This window comes from Camellia sinensis, chromosome 12, assembly GCF_055761805.1.
Source record: "Camellia sinensis isolate YWXY chromosome 12, ASM5576180v1, whole genome shotgun sequence".
In the NCBI taxonomy this organism is placed as follows: domain Eukaryota; kingdom Viridiplantae; phylum Streptophyta; class Magnoliopsida; order Ericales; family Theaceae; genus Camellia; species Camellia sinensis.
The window spans coordinates 42422332-42444682 of NC_138972.1; the positions used below are offsets into that span (position 1 = coordinate 42422332).

The 22351-nt window shown below is 37.9% G+C and overlaps 2 protein-coding genes and 1 long non-coding RNA gene across 4 annotated transcripts; 2 read left to right on the forward strand and 1 right to left on the reverse strand.

Annotated features, from left to right (window-relative positions):
* Positions 1-8027: 8027 nt before the first annotated feature.
* LOC114261193 (glucan endo-1,3-beta-glucosidase, acidic) lies at positions 8028-15875 on the forward strand. Its single transcript, XM_082898424.1, has 3 exons — positions 8028-8179; positions 9651-10211; positions 13202-15875. The coding sequence occupies exons 1-3, from the start codon at positions 8041-8043 to the stop codon at positions 13594-13596; spliced, it is 1095 nt and encodes a 364-aa protein (XP_082754550.1). The 5' UTR covers positions 8028-8040; the 3' UTR covers positions 13597-15875.
* Positions 14259-22224, reverse strand: PAP16 (purple acid phosphatase 16). Of its 2 annotated transcripts, XM_082898422.1 has the most exons (5): positions 21592-22224; positions 16445-16669; positions 15541-15817; positions 15031-15199; positions 14259-14688 (listed from the first exon to the last, which is right to left on the reverse strand). In XM_082898422.1, exons 1-5 carry the CDS (start codon positions 21842-21844, stop codon positions 14476-14478), a joined length of 1137 nt encoding a protein of 378 aa, XP_082754548.1. In that variant the 5' UTR covers positions 21845-22224; the 3' UTR covers positions 14259-14475. The 2 variants fall into 2 exon arrangements, with proteins under 2 accessions (XP_082754548.1, XP_082754549.1); XM_082898423.1 differs by lacking the exon at positions 16445-16669 and having other exon boundaries at positions 21592-22058.
* On the forward strand, positions 18950-22043 carry LOC145804470 (uncharacterized). Its single transcript, XR_014346240.1, has 2 exons — positions 18950-20607; positions 20760-22043. It is a non-coding gene; the product is annotated as an uncharacterized LOC145804470 (long non-coding RNA).
* Positions 22225-22351: the final 127 nt, after the last annotated feature.

Consider the following 22351-nt stretch of genomic DNA (forward strand, 5'->3'; position numbering starts at 1 on the left):
CCACAATATTCTACCTGTTCACAAACAAGGTGGTACCGAGGAGATAGATCAGAAATCCACGAGTGTACTGCTCGATCTCCGCTTAAGTCTCTTGCTGGCTCCCGTGGAAATGGTTGTAAAACCAGCTGTAACACACCATGGCCGACCTGTCCAGGGGAGGGCATGCTACAAGCAGATGTATCCAGGCTGCCTCCCACTAGCCCATGGTAGTGTCGAAGGGAATCGGTTCACCCTCTACTCTCAACTCCGTGATCATGGAGAAGTCATATGGGGTCATCGTCATCTCCCCGACAGAGGAGAAGTGAAAGGAGTTGGTGGTGTCCCACCACCTCTCCACCAAGGCACTAAGTAAGGTTCAACTAGCCTATAGTCGTATGAGCCCTGAGCAGAATAGGCTAAAGCCTGCCTCGTCCACTAGCTCTCGACTCAATGGGGGAGCTCCTGGTACCGATCTCTAGCAGTCATGGCTCTAGAGCCCCTCTAAGTGAGAGCATCACCTTATGTTGAAAGAGGAATTTGTAAAGTACAAGGCATAATGAAATATTGTAATGAAATATCAAAGCAAGCAAAGTGCATAAAAGGAGTAAAGTTTCTTACCTCAGCAGTATCGTGGGAGAGATGAGAGGCACGCTCGCTTAAAAAAAAGTTCTCGGGCGTGCCCTGGACGAAGTCCTCGAAACTTAACATGCCTCCGGGAGCCATCACATGCGTGTGTGAGTGATAGGTAGCAGGGTCGAATGGCCTCACCTTCAGTGGTGGCAACTTGGGCTGAAACCCTGGAGGGTAGATCTTCTCCTCAACGATGTCGGCATCGATGTCCTCTGCCGCTCCGCCAGCCTCATCTATGATAAGCCCCCCAACACCCGCAATGGATGGAAGCACGGGCACCTCGAGAAGGGCACCACCATGTGGAATCTCATCCACCATGGAGAAAATAGTGGGTGGTGAGAGAAAATGAGGAAAAATGAGAGAAATAGGTGAAAAATCCCAAAGTCAAACCCTAGGAGGGAGAAAAAGAGAGAAAAAAGTCAAAACTTGAGATAGTTCACAAATACCAAGAAAAACCCGTGACAGTGCACAAATACCAAAACAAAATCCAATCGATTCAAAGTGAAGAAGGCCAAGAGGGTTTTACGAAAAAAAAGTAGTGTGGTTCGTTAGATAACAAGTGTAGGGTGAAAATGTAAAGAAAGAGAACACCTAAAGAGAGAGGGGGGAGTGTTTTTTGATGATGTGTGTGTGACAAAAGTGAGTTAAAACATGTTTTAAGTAAACCACGAGTTGAAAACCCAAAATTGCCCCCGATTTCAATACGGGTAGCCAGTCATCCACCTTTTGGCCGACCGTCCCCTTTTTGTGGCCAGCTGACTCCTCAAGTAGTTCAGAGTTGATTTTTGCTGAGGCCTTGCTTATTCTGTGCATGGAGAGTCATGTATTCATCCTAAAGTGGAAAATTGAAGAATTTGGGTTTGTTTCGGCTTCCGACAGTTCTAAAATGCTATTCCAGATGCGCCATTTCAAGTCCCATCATTTCTCCGAAGTGGGAAAGTGCCCCGATCTCAAGCTTGAGCAAGTTGTATCCTTTTCTGAGCATTTGAAGACATCCGAGCTGTAAGTCAGAGATCTTTATGAGATGTTTTCGAAACACCGTTTTCTGTTTATCTTTTCAATTTTGTTATATGTTATGTTGCATAGAACATGCATCGCATCATATTTTGCATCAATTATAGCAATTATGTCGCATCCATTTGTGCATCATGATTTTCATTTTATTGTGTTCACCCTTGTTGCACGAGTGTGACTTGGCTTGTACCTTTTTCCTTTTCTGCGTGAAGCGTAGTTTGGCTTGTACCTTTTGTCTCGCCTCCTCTCTGCGTGAAACGTAGTTTTGCTCACATTTTTCTCAGTTAAAATATTTCCTCTCTCCGTATGAAATACGGTGAGATACGCCTATTGGTTATACCATATTTCTTTCACCCAATTAAAACATTCACTCTCTTCATATGAAATATGGTGAGTTGCATCTGATGGTTACACCACCCTTCCGTCCTTTCGCGTGAAATGCGTTAAGTCGTTGTTTTTCCTGGTTAAACCTTCTCCCTCTCTGTATGAAATATGGTGAGATACGCCTGTTGGTTACGCTACCTCTGTACCTCTTTCGCATGAAATGCATTAGGTTACTCTTTTCCTATTTAAAACCTTCCCTCTCTCCGTATGAAATACAGTGAGATGCATCTGTTAGTTATACCACCCTCTCGTCCCTTCACATGAAATGCGTCAAGATGTTGTTTTCCCTGGTTACAACCTTCCCTCTCTTTATATGAAATACAGAGAGATACGCTTGTTGGTTGCATCGTTTTCCCTCCTTTCACGTGAAACATGTTTGGAGTTGTTGTTTGCTTACTCCTTTCCGTGTGAGGCGTGATTAGATTTGTTTTGATTTAAGCTTAAGGCTTGTTTCATTCATATGCTGTCATCTTGTTATTGCTCATTGCATTGTCTTGCATGATCATGGATTTTCAAAATAATTAGCTTCGCGAAACGTGTAAGTCCAGCTTTCAAGTGTATTCTTGTTCATACCATTTGCATCTTGCCCTTGAACTACGCTGGTTTGATTCCTTGCAGAGGGATACGTAGGCATCTTTCAAGTTCAACCAATTGCATTTACATTTTGATTACTTGCCCAAGTCTTCCGGCCTTGTTAAATGGGTCGTCTTTGGACTTTGACATTCACTCATGCCATTTCATGACTCCATATCCTGTCAATGAGGGGCAACTGTAGATACCTCATTTTGACCGTCATTAAGACTTGGGCGCCTCACTTTGAACACTCATGATGAATTGTTATGCTGTGCAAATCGTTCAATTTCTTCAATAAAAGGCTTCGATTTTTTAGCTTAAGAACCTAAACATTGCACCCCCTTTGGACCAAAATCTAATTTTTTTTTCTAACTTGACCATTCAGAGACCCGCTGGCCAACAAGTGGCCAGCAGACCATTTTTGGTTGGTTGGTCGGTCGTCCCCCTTCACGGCCGATCAGCTATGTTTCCCGACAAATAGATATTTTCAGCTGCCAGCTGTCCCCATGTGCATATCTTGCACCAGCTGGCTCATTACAGATATTTTTGACGTGAGGACCTATTTTTCTATAAATACATGACCTCCCCTCATGGTTTGGGGTTAGAAAATTTCTCCAAGAACCAAAACTTGTCCAACACACTACCTCTCTCTTTTGCATTATACATACACTATACATACACTTCCTAAGCCTAAGCTTGAGCCCTCTTGTTGAGATTCTTTAACTCAAATCTCAGCTCTTGAGAGTGTTCAACTTGTGGTTTGTGAACTAAAGAGCATCCTCTTTTTGAAAGAGGTATACTTTGAGCTTATATACCATTTTTTGTATCTCTTTTCTTTGCTTTTTCATATTGTTTTTCAGAGTTTTTTAAGCTCAAAAATGTGATTTTAAGTCACAAAAAAAGATGAGGGGTTAGACGCCATTCCTTAGGCTCGTTGGTTGTTTGAAACCTCTTGGATTTAGCCTATTTTCCTCACTTTTTCCACCTCAAAAACTCAATTTTCAGCACTGTTTTTGTGTTGTTTCAATGCTGTTTTGTGTGTTAAAATATGCTTTGAATATTGTAGATGTGTTGTTGTAAGTCCTCGTGGATATAACTTTCAATCCATTTGAGTTGATAGTCCTTTCTTGCACTTTTTTATAGCTTTTATACATACTTACACCATTGTAATCACCTTCGCATAATCATCTCTGCAACCTCCCTCCATTCTTTGTTTATTTTGATTAAAGAGTTGTATCCAACACTAGATTATTGCTCAAAGCATAAGAAAGAGATTTTTCATGCTTAATGGTTTAATCTTTTCGGAGCTTCATTACCAAGGCATTACATCTCTCTCATGCTAAGTACAACCTCTGGTTTGACACTTCTTTTTATCGCCAGTGCATTTATTTCTAAGGGACTAACTTCCTAGTTTAGACCCTTAGAAATCATAAAGGAAGGTTTCATTATAACTTGTTATCGGGTTTGGATTTGGGGTCATTATCACCCCTTTCGAGTTTGACTCTGAATTCATTATTGCTCATAAATGAGTTTGATTCCTCCTTTATAATTTCCCCCATAGAAAAGGGTTGAAAAGCTCATTTCTTGGGTTAAGTCAATACTTGATACTCTTTATTGCTTTTGGACTTAGTGGACGTAATTATCACTTTTGAACAAAAAAGGAAGAAAAGATAAGAAATGGAAAGGTAACGTTAAAAGAGGCTAATAAATTTCGAATAAAAAAGGGTAAAAAGGTAATAAAACTGAGTTGGGTTCAATCGGACATTATATTGAACCTATTGTGTCTTGACTCATTACATACTCTTTAGTGATGTTCAATGATTCAAGAAGCAATGTCTACTCCTTTCCTTGAGGTAACGCCATGATAGGAAAGAAGTGTTGTTGGCCTTTCATTTACTTTTATTGAGCTTTTGTCCCATCGGTTCTAAGTTATCACCCAACAAACTTGCAATAATTGATGATTTGTGAACCGAATCTACTCCTCCCTTGATCATCTTCATAATAAGGAAGGGCAGAGAGGATAAACATCTCCTGGAAACACTCTATTTTTGCTCTGTTTCAACTATGTAGCAGCAAGACATTTCCCAAAAAGCGGTGGCCAACCGGCCACCTTTCTGTCCGACCGACCACTTTCCAAGGCCGATTAGCCACCTATTTTGTACAGGCAATTGTATTTTTGTGGCAAAACAGAGTAGAACCTGAGGCCAAAATAGAATAAATTTCTGACTGTATATAGAGGAGATTCTAGCAGTAAACAGAGATGTTTTCGGGAGGATGTTCTCAGTTGTGTGCGCGCGGTTCCTCACCTTCCATTCTAGTCTATTAACTTAGCATTTTAATATTAGTATGTTGTAATTAATTAGTTAACTTATTCGAATTTGTAATAGCTAGTTAATGTAGTTAATTCTTTTATTTTGTATTGTAATAATTAGTTAATTATGACATTCATTCGGACCCTCTTGTGCGAGGGCAAATTTGTAACACTTGTAATATTGTGTATGTCTTTCATCCCCCATTTCTTTCTCCCTTTTATTTATATGCTTATCATGGTAGCATCATATTTTTTGTTTCATATCATTTCCATGTGTTGTATCTATTTTTGCATGCATACGGTTCAATTCATCATTCTAACATTGTTGTCATTTCCTACTTAGTTCAATACGTGCGCTACCACATGCTTTGAGTTGATCCATATGACATGTTAAAAACCAAACCTAGTAGTTTCATTTTGTATGTATTGCATTAGTCACTTTGCATTAGAGCATGCATTTTTCTAACTATTTCCTTTCCTTTGGCTTGCCTCGATTGAGTACTAGGTGAGCATTTTTACTTTAACATATTGCATCTATATTTGTGTTTCCATATCAAGCAAATTACCATGAGGCTAAGTGCTTATTTGATATATCTCTTTGAATGCCTGTGGATAAAGGCTGATTTGCTTAAGTTGGGATGATTTTGATAAAGTGTACATATGAGCTTGCTTTTTCAAGTAGCACATATTCAAAACTCTTTTCAAACAAACATGAAATCAAAGCATTCCAAAGTGGGTGACTTAGTCTATACTTGCGTGCTTCACATAGTAAATTAGAATAATAATTGAAACAAGAGCATATAATGTACATAAAAATCACATCATGATTAGTAGATGCACATCTTTGATCGGGTGAGTGGGATGCTTAATTCATGACCTTCCCCTCTCATACCTAAGTTCCTAAGTTGAGATACTTTGGTTATGACGGACAAGCAACCTATAGCATGAGTCACGGGTTTCTTGAATTTCTCAAAAATATTTAGGTGACGACTCTGAAATCTAGCAATGCAGTCCATTTTTTGCATTTCTGATTGTAAATCGATTTTTCAAGGATTTGCCAGCTTTGGACTCTCATTTGCGTTTTTCTATTTTACATTGCATTGTGAAACCAGATTCAGAACCATGGGGGTCCAAACTGTAAGGCTATAGTATCTGAGGAGACTAAACCCCTTCGAGGAGTACGAAAAACTAGCTATAGGCTTCAACAAAATATGGAAAGAATTTTGTTAGTGAATTTGTCACTCCTGAGGTATGCTAAGTACATAAAATTAGTAATTGTAATGTGTATTATCACTATGAATACTAGTATTATTTTATTTTATTTTTTGTATATAGATATTCAAGAGTCGAGAAGTATTAATTTGGTAGGTTTGTGACATAGGAAGGAAGAATGGTTTGTAATTGTTACAAAGAGAGCTGATACGGGTGGCAATGATTTTGTAATTGACGTTGGATCATTCTGTTCCACCAATAACAATAAATTGGTAAACATATCTTCACCCATGTGCTACAGGATGGGACACTGTTTACAATACTCGTATAAAAGTTTTCAAAAAGATTGTTAATGTTGATGTTTCAACGAAAGAGATAATAGACTTGAAGTTATATCTTCTTTATTGTTTTAGGTACTTCTAATGAAATGCTTGAATATGATATATATGGTTTTAAGCGCTTTCAATGTGTTTATAACATTAAATACTATAAATGATACGAATTGTAAGCATTTAGTATTTTAAGTATCAAAAGTTATTGTTTGGAACTGAGGCAATTTAATATTTTTAGAATTGACTATCTCGATAGGAAAGCTTAAAACAATTTTCTGTTGTTCGAAACTAAGTATCCACACATGTCTCATTTGTTTGAATTTAAGTATCCAGACATATTTCGTTTGTTGGGCACTGAGTATCTAGATGAAAAAGTTGCAACCGATTTTCTATTGTTCGAAACTAAGTATTCAAACATACTTCATTTGTTCGACACTAAGTATCTGAAGAAACTTCATATAGGTTCGAAATTAAGTAGTCGAACATATATAATTTGTTTGGCACTGAGTATCCAGGTAAAAATGCTGCAACCAATTTTCTATTGTTCGAAACTGAGTATTTGAAGAGTTTTCATAGATTCAGTTTTTAAGTATCCAGACATATATAATTTGTTCAACACTGAGTATCTAGATGAAAATGCTGCAACCAATTTTCTAGTGTTCAGAACTGGGTATCTGAACATATTTAATTTGTTCGTCATCATCACTTAGTATTCGAAGAAATTTCATATGTTCGGATTTAAGTTTGCGGACATATATAATTTGTTTGGCACAGTGTCTAATGGAAAAGCTATTAGTCTTGAGGTGTACAAAGTGGAATTTTTAGGATTTTTTATTTTTATTTTTATTTTTAAGATTATAGTAGGTATTATTTGGGGGTCCAAATAAAAAAATAAATATTTTAATTTTCAATTGGGGTGTTCCAAGTAATGGGATGCCCAACTTGACTTTTGGGGTGCATTTAGAGCTATTCGTGCTGGGCCTTTTAAGAAATTTTTTTTTTTATTTGTCCTTAAAGCAATAAAGTTTTATTAGGAGAAGGCTATTACCAAATTCTCCATTAAACTATTCAAATTGAATTATTTTAAGTATATCCATTGCCCAATCTAATTTTTGGGGTGCATTTAGAGATATTCATGTTAGACTTTTCAAGAAAAACATTTTTTTACTGATCCTTGATGTATTAAAATTTTATAATTAGAAGATTTTAACCAAATTCTCTATTAAAATATTCAAATTGAATTATTTTAAATATATTACCCATTTTGACCCACCTAAATCCACCGGTTCTCTACATATAGGCAGTATCCATTGTGCATATTATGGACAACAGTATGTGGTATAATAAATGTCAAACATAGGCTGCTAAGTGAGTATAATTGATTGTAACTTGTAAGTCATTCCACAAGGGACTTTGAAAAAAGAAAAAAAATCTAAGGACTTTTCCAACAATAGAGCATGTATCCACAAATAAGCTCACAGGTGTGCTTTGAAATTGAATGATTTAGATCGGTCCTTGTCAATATGTTTATGGCGTGATTGACCTGGCTGTGGAGCCATGGAGGCCTCTCTCTCTCTCTCTCTCTCTCTATATATATATATATATATGATGGTAGCTTTGTATGGTTATTGTCACACCACCATAGCTTATTCTTCCTTTTTTCTTTCCATGGCTCTTAAAATACCTTCCCTCATTGCTACTATGCTACTACTTGTGGTGCTAATGGCTAGCCTAGACTTAACAGGTCTCTCTCTCTCTCTCTCTCTCTCTCTCTCTCTCTCTCTCTCTCTCTCTCTCTCTCTCTCTGTGTTAATAGTAGATAGAAGATGAGGGTTTATTCTCTCTCTCTCTCTCTGATAATAATAGATAAAGGGTTATTCTTCTTTTAATACAATTTGACATTATTTTTGAATAAATTACACTGCTTTTTCCATAAGGTTTGGAAAAAATATACTTAAACATCATAATAATAACTACAATCCTGTAAAATTTAATTCACATAACGCTTTACACTTATTCTATCACTAATTTCTTAGTTATTTATGAAAGAAAAAATAGTGATACATATCGTCACTTTTACTCTAAAATATATACTATACCCTATCCACACTACTTGCAATTGTTGCTTGCTTTTAACTTTGCTGAAGGGGAAGGTTGTGAGACTATGTCAAATTTTTTTTTTCACAGCCTCTGGGGTGATTAGCATATGTAATATCTCCCTAATTTTTTTGTTTAATCCCTATGGCAACATGTACATACTGGAAATTTCAGGTAGATCACAACTAATGATATCAGTAATTAGACAGCCTATGGACTAGACCAAATATGGATGTTGGGCTTCAGATGGGCCTGGGTAAGCTTCCTCCTCGTAAGACCTGCAACATATCCTTGAGAACCCACCTCAAAGGCCCTCTAACGGTCAAGTTAGATATGATCGTGAAAGAAGATAACCGTAGAGTGAAAGTATATAAAAGCATGGCGAAAAGGAAAGAGAAAATGTATGTAAAATTAGGTAAAATATAGATATATTTTATTCATGTTTCACCCACTTTTTCCCTTTCAATTTCTATGTATCACCTACTTTTTTCCTTTCCATTTCTAAATCCCTCCCAAAATCTCCGACCAAACACTGTATAAGGCTGTGTTTGGTTCGGAGATTTGGGAAGGGATTTGAAAAGGAAAAGAAAAAGAGAAAAAGTAGGTGAAATGTAAATAAAATATACCTATATTTCATGTAATTTTACATACTTTTTTCTTTTTCCTTTCTAAATTCCTTCTCAAATCTCTCAACCAAACACAGTATGAATGTGTATGCATATAGAGCTTATTTCTCACAGTTGACATCTCACGTGAGGGAATAATTTTGTTAGCCTCTTGGCCAATAGTGGAATATCACCATGATGAGACGTGCCTAAGCTATGAGACAAGTTCTCTACTAACTACTGACAGTAGTTGGTGGAAGGGACCACCTTATGTTCATACAGAATTGGCCTCCTAGTCAGGTTAGATTTCCTAGACACTTCATACAGAATTGATCTCTATATCCAATAGACGTCTTGATCAGGTAAATGTGGGTGTCTCATGGGCCAATCAAGTTCAACTAGGCCTGACACTAATCGTCATGGGCAGGCTAGCCCTCTAGGTCTGGATCTAGGCTCCTATTTGTATATCAAAAACCGTAAATTAAGTTCATCTTAAATCCAATGCAATTGCAGGTGCACAAGTAGGAGTTTGTTATGGAATGCATGGCAATTTACCTCCCCAACAAGAAGTTGTAGCTCTCTACAACCAACAAGGCATTCGAAGAATGCGACTCTACGATCCAAACCAAGTTGCTCTTGAAGCCCTCAGAGGCACCAACATTGAGCTCATGTTAGGTGTTCCCAACACTGACCTTCAGAGTCTTGCTTCTAGCCAAGCCAATGCCAATACATGGGTCCAAAACAATGTAAAAAACTATGGCAATGTCAAATTTAGATACATCGCGGTTGGGAATGAAGTTAGTCCATTGAAGGGTGACACTGCTCAGTACGCACCATACCTTCTCCTAGCAATGCAAAACGTGTACAATGCAGTATCCATGGCCGGCCTTGGAAACCAAATACGTGTTTCCACTGCCATAGAGACAGGAGTCCTTGGAGAGTCCTCCCCTCCATCGAAGGGCTCATTCAAGTCTGAGATTCGATCATTTCTTGATCCCATCATCGGCTTCTTAGTAAACAACAAGGCTCCTTTACTTGTTAATGTGTACCCTTATTTTAGTTACATAGGCAACGCGTGTAAGAATTTATGTAATTTATGTATGTATTATTGATTGATGTAGATATATTACAATTGATTGTGGTGTAAATTACAGATGGTGAGGTACTAATTATATAGGAGAGGATTGGGGAGTAGGTGAGTGTGTGTGGTAGGTGAGTTGAGTGGAGGTGGTAGGTGATGATATATTATGGTAAATTCTAACAGCCTCCCGCAAACTCAAGGAGGATAGGAACTAACCAACTTGAGTTTGGAGAGAGGAACAAAACAAGAAAATACATAAAAATAAAAATAAAATAAAAACAAAGATAGGAGACACTGTATGGTCGTGTCAGACCGTTGGTGAAGACACTGAAAGGTGGTGCCATAACGTAGTAGAGGACACTGGATGGGTGTGCCATAACGGTGTAGAGGACACTGGATGGTGGTGTCATAACGTTGTAGAGGACACTGAAGGGGGTGTCATAACGGTGTAGAGGACACTGTATGGTGGTGTCATAACGGTGTAGAGGACACAGAAGGGGGTGTCATAACGTTGTAGAGGACACTGTATGCTAACCGGAATCAATGTCGGGACAGTTTATAGGGTCATGTCGGACCGTTGAAGATGCTAACCGGAATCAAATGTCGGGACAGTTTATAGGGTCATGTCGGACCGATGGAAAAGTTGCACCCTCAAAAGGCGTGCCCAATTTTATCAAAAGGCGTGCCATCAAAAGGCGTGCCCAATTCATCAAAAGGTGTGCCGGACATGATGGCGAGGCACGTGGGCGCCTTGGCTTGCGTGCCCGTTTGTCGGCTGGTGGCAAGAGGCGCGCGATGCGCGTGGCTACCTCGGCTATAAGACGAAGGCTGAGGCTGAGGCAGAAGCTGAGACAGAAAAACTGAGAGAAACCTCTGAAAAATTCTTCGTTTGGCTGAGAGAGAGAGTCTGAAAAACTCTTCGTTGTGCTGAGAGAGAGAGTCTGTAACACTCAGTTGCCCAGACAATGGCCTCTTCTTCCTCTGCTTCCCGTGGTCTGCTTACTCTCTTTCCCGAACTGAACGAGTCAACAAGAGAGAGAACTGGGGCGGAGACCAGTGAACCTCAACCAAACACCTCGGTGTTTGCTCCGTTGAACTTTCCGATGCGGTCGGTGGAGCAAAAAATGGCGGTGCAGTCGGATGTGGAGGCCAATCAGTATACTTTGAAGGCATGTGTGGAAAGCATGACGGCGGTCACAAATTTGTCGAACCGGCTGCAGAGTAGGACAAATGAGGTGCAGCATTTAAACTCCCAGCTGGCTCTGCTCCAACGCATGTATAAGGATGCGCGAGCAGAGATAAGCGTGCTAAGGGCAGAAAACAAGGAGCTGAAGCGGAAGGCCACCGTGATGTTCCGATTTGGAGGGCCACCAGATGCGGGAGTGGAGGAGCAGAGAGGAGGCAACTGGCTTGGTGGTCGAGGAAGCACGGAGGCAGTACCGTCAAGGGCCGCCCAGGACGGAGGCAAAAAGAAGAGACCGGCGGCAGAGTAGAGAAGAAAAATCCCACCTGTGGATGTGGTTTTTTTTTTTTTTTTTTTTTTTTTTTTGTAGAAATGTGATGGGGGTTAATACCTGGTCATGAATAAAACGATGTGTGGTGTGTTTTGGTTTATGATTTGGTTATTTTTTTTTTTTTTTTTTTTTATGAATGTTTAAATAGATATGTGATAAAATAAATGAAATCATAAAATCAATGGGGGAACAGGTTGGTGTGCAAAATTTGAAATGTAATGATGAAATGTGTGTGCGCCTCGTGAAGCAAAGCATCTAAGAGCCCACTTTTTTTTTTTTTGTCTTTTTTTTTTTTTTTTGTCTGGTCACTGCCCCACTTTTGTCAAAAGAAATTTGTGGGTTTGAAACAGAGGAGAGAGAGAAGAAGTGGGGTGTGTGTGGGGTTAAATAAATAAAAGAAAAAGGGTTTCCGGTAAAGCTTTGCAAATATTTATAAAAACATAAAAATGTTTGGGTCATAAGAAAAAGAGGGATAGAGAGAGAGGTTGATGCCGAGAGGTCCACAGAGAAGTTGATTTTCTTGAGTGGTGTTTGGGTCTCCACTTTTCTGGAGTGATGCTACTCAGCACATTCTGAGTGATGTCCTTGGTGTTGAGCTCGATGAACTCGTCCAAATCGATGACTCCATCGCCATCAGAATCGACCTCACGGATCATGGTCTGGAGTTCGTCATCGGTGGCGGAGTAGCCGAGGCTGGAGATGCACAGAAAAGGTCCATCCTTTTCATGGTTATGAAACCAAAAGGAATACTCAAGATAGAAGAAAATTAATGGTTGCCGTCACCATTGACGGCGAATTTGTTGAAGACTTGCTGGAGTTCTTCCTCGATGTGGGCGCGAGAGTTGAGGGAAGAAGAGCGAGAGATGGCATGGGGTTGTCGTCCATTGTGGAGGACAAACATTAGATCGAGGATTGCGACGGATGTGTGTGGGCCTACGGTGGTCAGATCTTCTTAGATCTAGCGGAGCCACCAACAGATGAGTATAAAGAGTTGAGGCGGCGTCGGAAACGAGAGAGAGAGATGAGGAAGCAAGACGACAGTGGCGGAATCGCAGGGAACCCGACGGCGCTGATCTAACATCTCCGTCGCCGGAACGAGACGACGTCGTCAATTCGGATCTGAGCATCGGAGCAGAACTCATCAATTGAAGTTTTGAAATTTTGAGAGAGAGAGAGAGCAGCGGAGTGAAGGTATGGGTAGAGGTCCGGCGGGCGGCCAAGGCGAGGCTGCCGCCCGCCGGTGAAGCAGAATTATTAGCTTCTCAACCTTGCTCTTATACCATGTAAGAATTTATGTAATTTATGTATGTATTATTGATTGATGTAGATATATTACAATTGATTGTGGTGTAAATTACAGATGGTGAGGTACTAATTATATAGGAGAGGATTGGGGAGTAGGTGAGTGTGTGTGGTAGGTGAGTTGAGTGGAGGTGGTAGGTGATGATATATTATGGTAAATTCTAACAACGCGCAAATTAGTCTTGATTATGCTCTTTTCACAGCTCCAGGAGTTGTAGCCCCAGATGCTCCATCTGGGTATCAAAATCTGTTTGATGCTATCGTGGATGCTGTTTACTCAGCACTTGAAAAGGCGAGTGGTGCTTCTTTGGAGATCGTTGTGTCAGAGAGTGGATGGCCTTCAGCTGGTGGTGGAACTGCCACTACCATTGATAATGCGAGAACTTACAACACCAAGTTGGTTGAACATGTAAAGCGAGGAACACCAAAAAGGCCTGGAAGCCCCATAGAAACTTATGTGTTTGCCATGTTTGATGAGTGTCAAAAGAACCCAGAAGTTGAGAAACATTGGGGTCTTTTCCTTCCAAACAAACAGCCTAAATACCCAATTAGTTTCAATTAGGAAATCACAAATTAAGTGTAGTAAGGCAATAAGAGCATTTTTCCTAAGTAAAATGATATTCTGAATAAGGGTTGATGGCAACACCCAAACAAAGGCTAGGTACATCCTGAAAATTAACAATTGTGATAGACAAAGTTACATTATTTCTTCAATTCTATCACAATTTGTTTGATATTACACCATACATTTCATTTCATTGGCCAATATTTTATGATCAGATTTTTGTGTCAGATCATTAGCCGTCACAAATATTACTTTCTGCTACCAATTTTTTACATGGACTCACCTGCCATTGCATATAATACTTTTTTGTCTAACCGTTGCAAATATAGAAAACATATATACATATTTGTGTCGGCAAGAAATCGACGCAAAAAATGTTAGAAGCAAAAAGCCCTTTCTTCTAACAGTGATTGAAAAATGCAGAAAGTTAAGGCCTAGACTCATTTATATAATTTATGAGGGTTAATCAAATATAATCATCCCTCACAACCGAGGTGTTCAATGACTAGTACTACTACTACTGCATATTCTCTATCTTATGCCCAGTTATTTGGAAGTACAAAATTAATCTTCCCAACAATAGCGTGGAAGCTATTGAGAAGCAGAGGGAACAGTTCAAATCCCATCAACTAAAAATAATAATAATATTCCCCTAAATCTCCATCACAAATATCAAATTTTTATTAATACCAAACATGTTTTAAGTAGCCAATTACACAATATATACACAAATCTAAAGTTGTTTTCGGCTTATTTCTTGCCATCCAACAATAATTACATGATACGTACATGCATATCTCTTTTTTTCTTTTTCTTTTTTCTTCAAGTATTTACTGTTCCCTTGGAAGAAAATTAAATAAATACAAAGGAAACACTTTAAGAGCTCAAGATAACTTCACTATGCGAATTACCATCTTCCATCCTTATCCATGATTTGAGGGAGAAGGGCTGCGAAGTGATCTCCAAAATTCTAGCTCCCCTAGGCCAGTTTCCATATCCACCGTACCCGGTGTGCCTAGCATAACACAGCCATAGTTTCTTGTAAGGGCAGCACCAGTCTAATCCATGGTTGTGACCTGCAAACACTGCCTGCCACCATGCAAAAGAATACAACAAACACATTAGACTCTACCCATCAAAGCACAACCATTGGACCCCATTTTTCAAGAAACTAACCAAACACAGTGTACAGCTTGGAAACATTTTCTGCTCCCAAAAATGTTTTCATCATTAGTATAAAATGTGCAAGCTCAAAATTGAATCTTCACATTGCAAACATAGGCCTTTCTAGGATTTCAAATTCAATATTTTAGCCCGTTTGCTACTACAAACACAAAATACGAGTTTGGCACATGAGAATAGAATTTGGGAAGCATGACTTGACAGTCCATCATTTCATATGAATGATTGTATATAATTCTGTGTTCTCACCTTGACAGACGGCCTGCCTTCAAGAAGTTTCATAATGCCCATTTCAGCTTGTTGAGGAGCAATTCTCTCTTTGTTAATGGAACCCACACATGACGACATAAACAGAAGCATTGGAGCCACCTTCTCATAGGCTTTACTTGGTATATGCCAGAAGATTATCTCGGGCACCCTACACAATACTGCTCCTTTTGGTTGCTAAGAAAGTGGATAAAAGAAAATCCAGAATCTTCACATTTGCCATTGTTTGTTTTGTGTAGAAACCAAAAACTCAATTCAATGGACCTTTAAAATAAGTACTCAATGTCAACCGAGTCATTTTTCAATTTCTTTTGTACCAGACAAAGGCAGATATAAGATTCTAAATTTTCTATTCCTCCATTTTCTAGGCAACCAATAGCATAAATGAAAGATCATTTAGAATAAAAACACATTATTATAGAACAAAGTAATAAGATGTAATCATTAGAGAAAAATTAGGAGGGCATGAGGATTCTTATTTCTTTCCCCTACCTTGAATCAGGGTTAAGCTCATGGGATTTTCTCTGGAACCAGTCTGCTTGACTTCTTGATACAACTTCTGGATAGGTACCACCACCGGAATCAATAAAGTACAGGAATGCCACTGGTGATTTGGAATCATTTGATGATGAGAGTTGAAGAACATAGTTGGATATGCTTGGCCAAAGCTCCTTAGGACCAGCTCTAGAGTATGATAATGTGTTGTGCGCAATCTCATTTCTCATCAGCTCTAAACGTCGTGTGCCTCTGAAGCTACAATGTCGTTCACCTGACATTGTAGTTTGACTTTGCTTGAGGGAATGCAATATGAAATACTTTTGGAGCAATTGTTTCAAGTGAGAAATTCTAAATTGTTTCTTTTCTGCAATATCTAAGACAGTAGTGGCAGAAAAAGAATCCACATCAAGAACTCTGCATGTTGGTCAAAACCACATAAGTTCTAACCGTAAAAGAAACCAAAAAAATCATTGAAATTCAAGCTCGGTCAAAAGGAGATCTTGTCCAGAAAGTGCTTAAACAATGAATTTATTAAACTAAAAATTCAATATAATCGGCTAATGTACCAAAAATCTGCCACTTGATTTCAATTTACTTAGCTGATGTACCTCATTAGATGACAAAACATATAAATGCTATAATTAGTTTAAATTCAGGTAACTACAGTACCTATATTCGCAAAATCAAATACCGTCTAAAAGGCGCATGATGATGTCAATTTACAAATTGGACAGGCAGGCTCTTTGATGCTAATCTATGTAAATTTTGATTATTGTTATGCAAAACACCAAACCTGATGAAATCAAGGGATGAGAGAGGATGGTTTTCATATTTACAAATTAGGGATTCTTTTTCTTTCTCCACAGCTTTGTCATTAATTTTTCAACTTTGGACTCACCTGAGTAAGAAGACCTTGATGCAGGGCACTGAAGTTGAGGAATCCCACTGGCCGAAAACCACTCCATTGGCCACTCAAATGGTGCATCATCATGGTTTCCAAACAGACTTGACCATGGTATGCCTCTGGCTTTTGTTGGAGAGATTGCTTGATCCCAATACAAGGTTGCATTTGCAATTGCCATGTTATTAGCCGTGATGACATCCCCAAGATAAATTACAAAATCTGCCATGCAATTGAGGCTAATTACAGAAATTAAGTAGCAGCCATATCATGATTTAAATATATCATACAACAACTTATTGTTAAGTCACCAATCGTCCCAAAGCTTAAGCTATTAGGAAATGGGCCGAAGTATGTATGTCAAGCTAAGTCACCAATCATCCCAAAAGTTTAAGCTGTTAGGAAATTGGGCCCAACAATATATATCAAGCTATCCAATACCCTCCCTCACGGGCAACCTTGTCTTACACATGGAAAGACAAACATAGAGCCCAACAATGTATATCAAGCTATCTAATACTCTCTCTCACGTGCAACCCTGTCTTGCACGTGAAAAGACAAACATAGAACCCAACAATGTATATATATAATATTCTTGAGTGTATTTCTTGGGCTACAAGGAATTATATTATTATTCAATGAGGAAATTGGATCCTAGGGCTCCATAAACAGTTAACTAGGTCAAGAGTTGAGACACATAAGAGACATGACGTTAGAAGAAAGATGGTGGGTGGTAAGAGTAGAAAATACTGAGGAACACGAGGGTTCTAACACCAAAAAATGAAGAAGAACAAAGAAAGAAAGTCACATAATTGTGGTGTTTTGCAATGCTCTCAACTTTAAACACTCAACCTATCTCTCAAGAGTTTCAGTTGAATGCTCAAGTCCTATGAAGCATCAACATGTCAAAACAGATGCCATAGACATATTGGACGCAGACATGGCAGGGATACGTGTTCGACTCGCCAAGTGGCATGTCTATTTTTTAACAATTTATTTTTTTGTTGAACACAATGAGGACATTACATGACACACTTGGGGACACATCAAGGTTTTATTTTATTTTTTCAAAACTAATTTTCTAAGATCACATTATAATATTTGGAAACATGAGTGTTAAATAAAAAAAAATAAAAAGAAGCCTCATACCAAATCATTGACAATGCAACAAAGATCTAACTGCGGTTGTGAAGTTGAGAGATTGGCTTCTAACAATGCTTGAAGCCCTAATGCAACACAAATCTAGTCTTGGATAAGGTATGTTTTATGTTATATTAATATTAGTTTTCATTAATTTTGGTGTTTATAGATGTAATATTTATATACATAGCAAATAAAATATTCTTTTCTTTTTGTCATATTGTTGCCGTTCCATAATCTTTTTTTTTTTTTCCTGAAATTCATGTGTCCTTTGTTCGTGTCCGTATTTGTGCTGAAATCATAGCTCAAGTTTGTATGATCTTTTGTCTTTTTTTCCGACAAGTAAAGGTATTATTAACAAGGTACCAACCAGGTGCCCCCATATACAACAAAGAAGCAAAAACAACCCAAAGATCCTATATAATATCTCAAACCTCATTAGTCTCTACAAATTTTTTTAAATTGGTCTAGGGATGGATTAACAATCCCCACAAATTAGCCTAAAAGAGGTTGATCCAACCCCTCAAAGGTCCTCTAATTATGCTCTCTCCAGACTAGCCAGATCAAACATGGAATGCAAAAACCCAAACCTTCTTCAAGAGTGGCGTAGCTAGGATTTTAGTTTAGTGGGGTCATTTAACAAGTATCATCAATATCATTATGCATGTGTACGTTCTACACAACCTATATCAAAATTAATTTTTATGCTATAATTTTATATATTTCCAATCGCATCGATAAAAGAATTCAAATTTGTTAAATTACATACAGAACAAAAGTTGTGATATTAATATTTCAACAAAAATTAAGCAAAGATCTACACTTACACAATTATTGACAACAAGTTTCCATTTTTTTAAATAGTTATATGATAACCTTATTATTTATGCTATTAAATACTTCTTCTTCTTCTTCTTCTTCTTCTTCTTCTTCTTCTTCTTCTTTTCTTTAATGTATGTGGCCAAATAATCATTGATTCAATCATTACTCTAAATAAATTAAAAACTCTCTTATTGGGTTCTTTATTAATTACATCGAAACAAAAGATTTTTTTCATAATTGTAATTGTAATTGTAATTGGAAGAATTAATGACCATAACAATTATAGTTGTTATTTTCATTACCGTTATTTACAAATTTTCTCCAAAATTTATGTTATAATGTGCATTAACACGTGTAATTTTTAAAACTAAAGATAAATTTTAGAGTGTATTTATAATAAAGTGAAATAGAAACAACAATTCTCTTGTGTTTTTCTAATTTACTGGGTTTAGTTAGTAAAATCTCAACATTTTAGGTAACTTTCAAATTTAGTTTAACAACATTTCAAAGTTGAATGGTGTCACTTGACAACACTCCCTATGCTATAGCTCCACCAGTCTATGCACGGACATCTCTCCGGCGGGCACGTACAGGTGTCCAACATGTGTTGGACACGGGCATGGACACGGACACAGACACGTGCCAGACATGCTTTAGACACGTGTCGGACACATTGTGAAAAATCTAGAAATCCCCTAGATGTTGATTTGTGATTATGTATCAATTTTAAGCAGAATATAACAATCCCAATCAAACAATCAAGACAAAGAAACACAACGATTTTACGGGAAAAAAACCACAATTGGACACCTCCAACTGTGATAAAAAACCACGGGCAACAGCCACAAAACAATCCACTAAGAAGATTTAAAGGAATTACACAGGTATACTCTCAATTACCTAGCGAATCCACGCCTAATTAAACCAACCTCTATGTGCCTCTTCCAACCCGTCTTCACCTCGGAATTGTCTGTACGATGAGCTACCCCGGAATCCACCAAAGCTTCAGGCTCGAATTCTTCAGAATCCACCGAAGAACAACACTCTCTTTTGTATAGCAAACAAAACACAACATTTGATGTACTCTCTTTAAACCATGAGTTGAATACTCAATAAAACATCAAAGAAAACTCACAAAGTATCCCCAGATATAAACCCTAGAAACCAAAAAGAAGATCTGGAGTAGTCATACTAAAATCTGACCCAACACGCGAATTTATAGAATCTGTCCCGCGATCTCCGCTCGAGCGCCAAACAGCCCGCTCGAGCGGCTTCAGCAAAATATGCGCGTGATATAACAGAGGTCCGCTCGAGCGCCAGAAAGCCCGCTCGAGCGCAAAATCACATATCTCAGTATTTTTGCAGGCGACCAAAACTGCTGGAACCAGGGATTCTCTGCTCGAGCGCGGGTATGTCCGCTCGAGCGGACAGGCAATTTTGAATGCATTTTTGCATTTTGCTTCGGGGGGCTGCCCCTCGACCCCGCCGTGGCGCTGCCCCGGACCCGCCAAAGGGCGCTGCCCCCTGGACCCCCGCGAGCTGACCGGGCAGCTCGATCCCCGTCATAATCAGCGAAGTGGCAATCTTGAAAGTATTAGCATCACAAACTTCTCTGAAAAGCACAATTCGGGTTGGATTCACATCTAAACACTCATAGCCTCACTGAAATAAAAGTGCGAAAATAAATACAACTGAAAGGAGTTTTGTCAAACGGGATTGCCAAGAATAAAACCTAACACATTGGAAAGAGTCAAACATGCTGGGATACATGGGACACTCTACAAACACATTTGGACAAGCTAGGACATGTTAAGGATACATTGAGGGCTATTTTTTCCAAAAAAAAAAATTAAATAATAATTTTTTTTTTTTACTAAAATAGCATGCCTAATGTTAATAAATTTGATAAAATTAAATATTTGACATAAAATACATATTAAATAGTTAAAAATATGGCATATAATAAATATATAAAATTATATGTTTTGCACATATTCCCAACATATCGTGTCTAATATTTTTTGAAAATTTACATGTCCGCGTGTCCGTGTTGTGTCACGGGTCTATGTCCGTGATTCTTAACCGCCAGTGTTCTTCAATCTCTTACCGACCCTTCCTCCTATCCAAGCAAAAAAAAGATCCACCACACTCATCTCAAATACCCAAAGAACCTTAAGCATATCAATAATCATCTTTAGGTCAAGTTTGGGAAGACTAAATAAGTGAACTTTTTGACTTTTTTTATATTATGTGTAGAAAAAGTAGAGAGAAGATGTTAATTGATGTGACCCAAAAAAGATAAAAAGATGAAATAATTGCACTTTTTTTTGTTAGCCAAACTTGGCCTTAGTGTCTATATCCCAAAGAAAGCCCTACAATGCTCTGTCTAACTATAGCTTAGGCCGGTCCCAAGGAATCAATTGATCAAGAGTAGGCCTTCTAAGTGAAGGCTGTGGATTGAAAACTCCCTCCTCAAAGCCAACACCTTGTTTGTGGGTTCCTGGCATGACTCTAATATTAACAAAACTATAATGAGAAAAAATAAATAAATAAATAAATAAATTCATATTTTTGTAGCTATATAGGTTGAAATTGAATAGAAACACCTAATGATATATTTTTGTAGTATTGATCCCGTTTTATTTCAATAGAAATTCATATTGTATTTCACATATTTGTTAGAAATTTCTTTTGGTTACATATATGTTGAGCTCAGCCGTGATTAGCATCATGCATCTGTCTCTGTCTCTAGCTATAAGATTATCTCCAACCCTTCACCAATTTTTTCAACTAATTTGATTCTAAATTTGAGTAAAAAATTTGATTTGACATGAACTACTCCAATATTTTCATCAAAATCATTTTTAAAAATTTCCCTTCTTCATCAAATTTAAATTTGATGAAAAAAATATGAAGGATTGAAGATGCTAGTCTCACTAATGTTTTGTCAATATTCTATATAGAAATAACCATTAAATAAGAAAGTAATGAAGGCTCTTATCCTATTTATTGGTAAAGCAAGTTAACCAGAACTACTGCCTAAAGCATCAAACAAGAAAACCCAGAAATGCATTTTGAAAAACAACATCCAAACAATGCCTTAAGCTCATAGATTTTTTTGAAAGTGTTTGGGTTTTAACAAACAAGGCTTATTAAGCTCATAGATTTTGATAAAATCAAACCTGGGTTTTCTAAATCAAGTACAGTGGACATGACTTTCAGAGAATTGACATCTTGTTGAGGACCCCAATCGTTCCAAGCGTTCTCGCCGAAGTGCAGGTCAGCAAACAGAGAGATCTTGAACGCTGCACCCGGAAGTACCTGGAGGTAGCCTTCCGGCGTGGTTCGTAGATCCACGGTCCACCCGACGGCCACAATGAAGCGGAAGAGGAGAGAGAGATAAGTGACGGACAGGTTCGTCCAACACCACGCCATTGTCGAGCAGAGGAATGCTAACGACAAGAGGACTGGGGTTTTTGCTGTTTTTAACTGGTTTTATTTTATTATTTATGGTTTTATTACTACGAAAAATTATGTACCACCCACGTTTTACACTAATTTTTTAGATTATGTAATGTAATTGATTGGTGATGGAGGATATATGAAAAGGTGTTACGTACGAGATGTTAATTAATTATTGGATCATTAAATTTAAGTTAATTTTTGAATTTGTAAATATTTTGACTTGTTTTAAAAAGTTAGTTAACAGTTGTGAAGACAAAAAAAAAAAAAAAAAAAAAAAGTTTCAAAATTTCAACTCAACTTTTCAATAATAAAATTGGCTAGGAGAGAAGTTAATGAGGATTGTTAAAGTCACTTTTCAATAATAAAATTGGGGATATGTAAGACTCAACACAAGTCTTGTTATGATAATTTAAATTGTTTATTTTGTAAGATCTGTAATGTATATTATCCGTAAAAAGATTTAGAATAATTCAATAA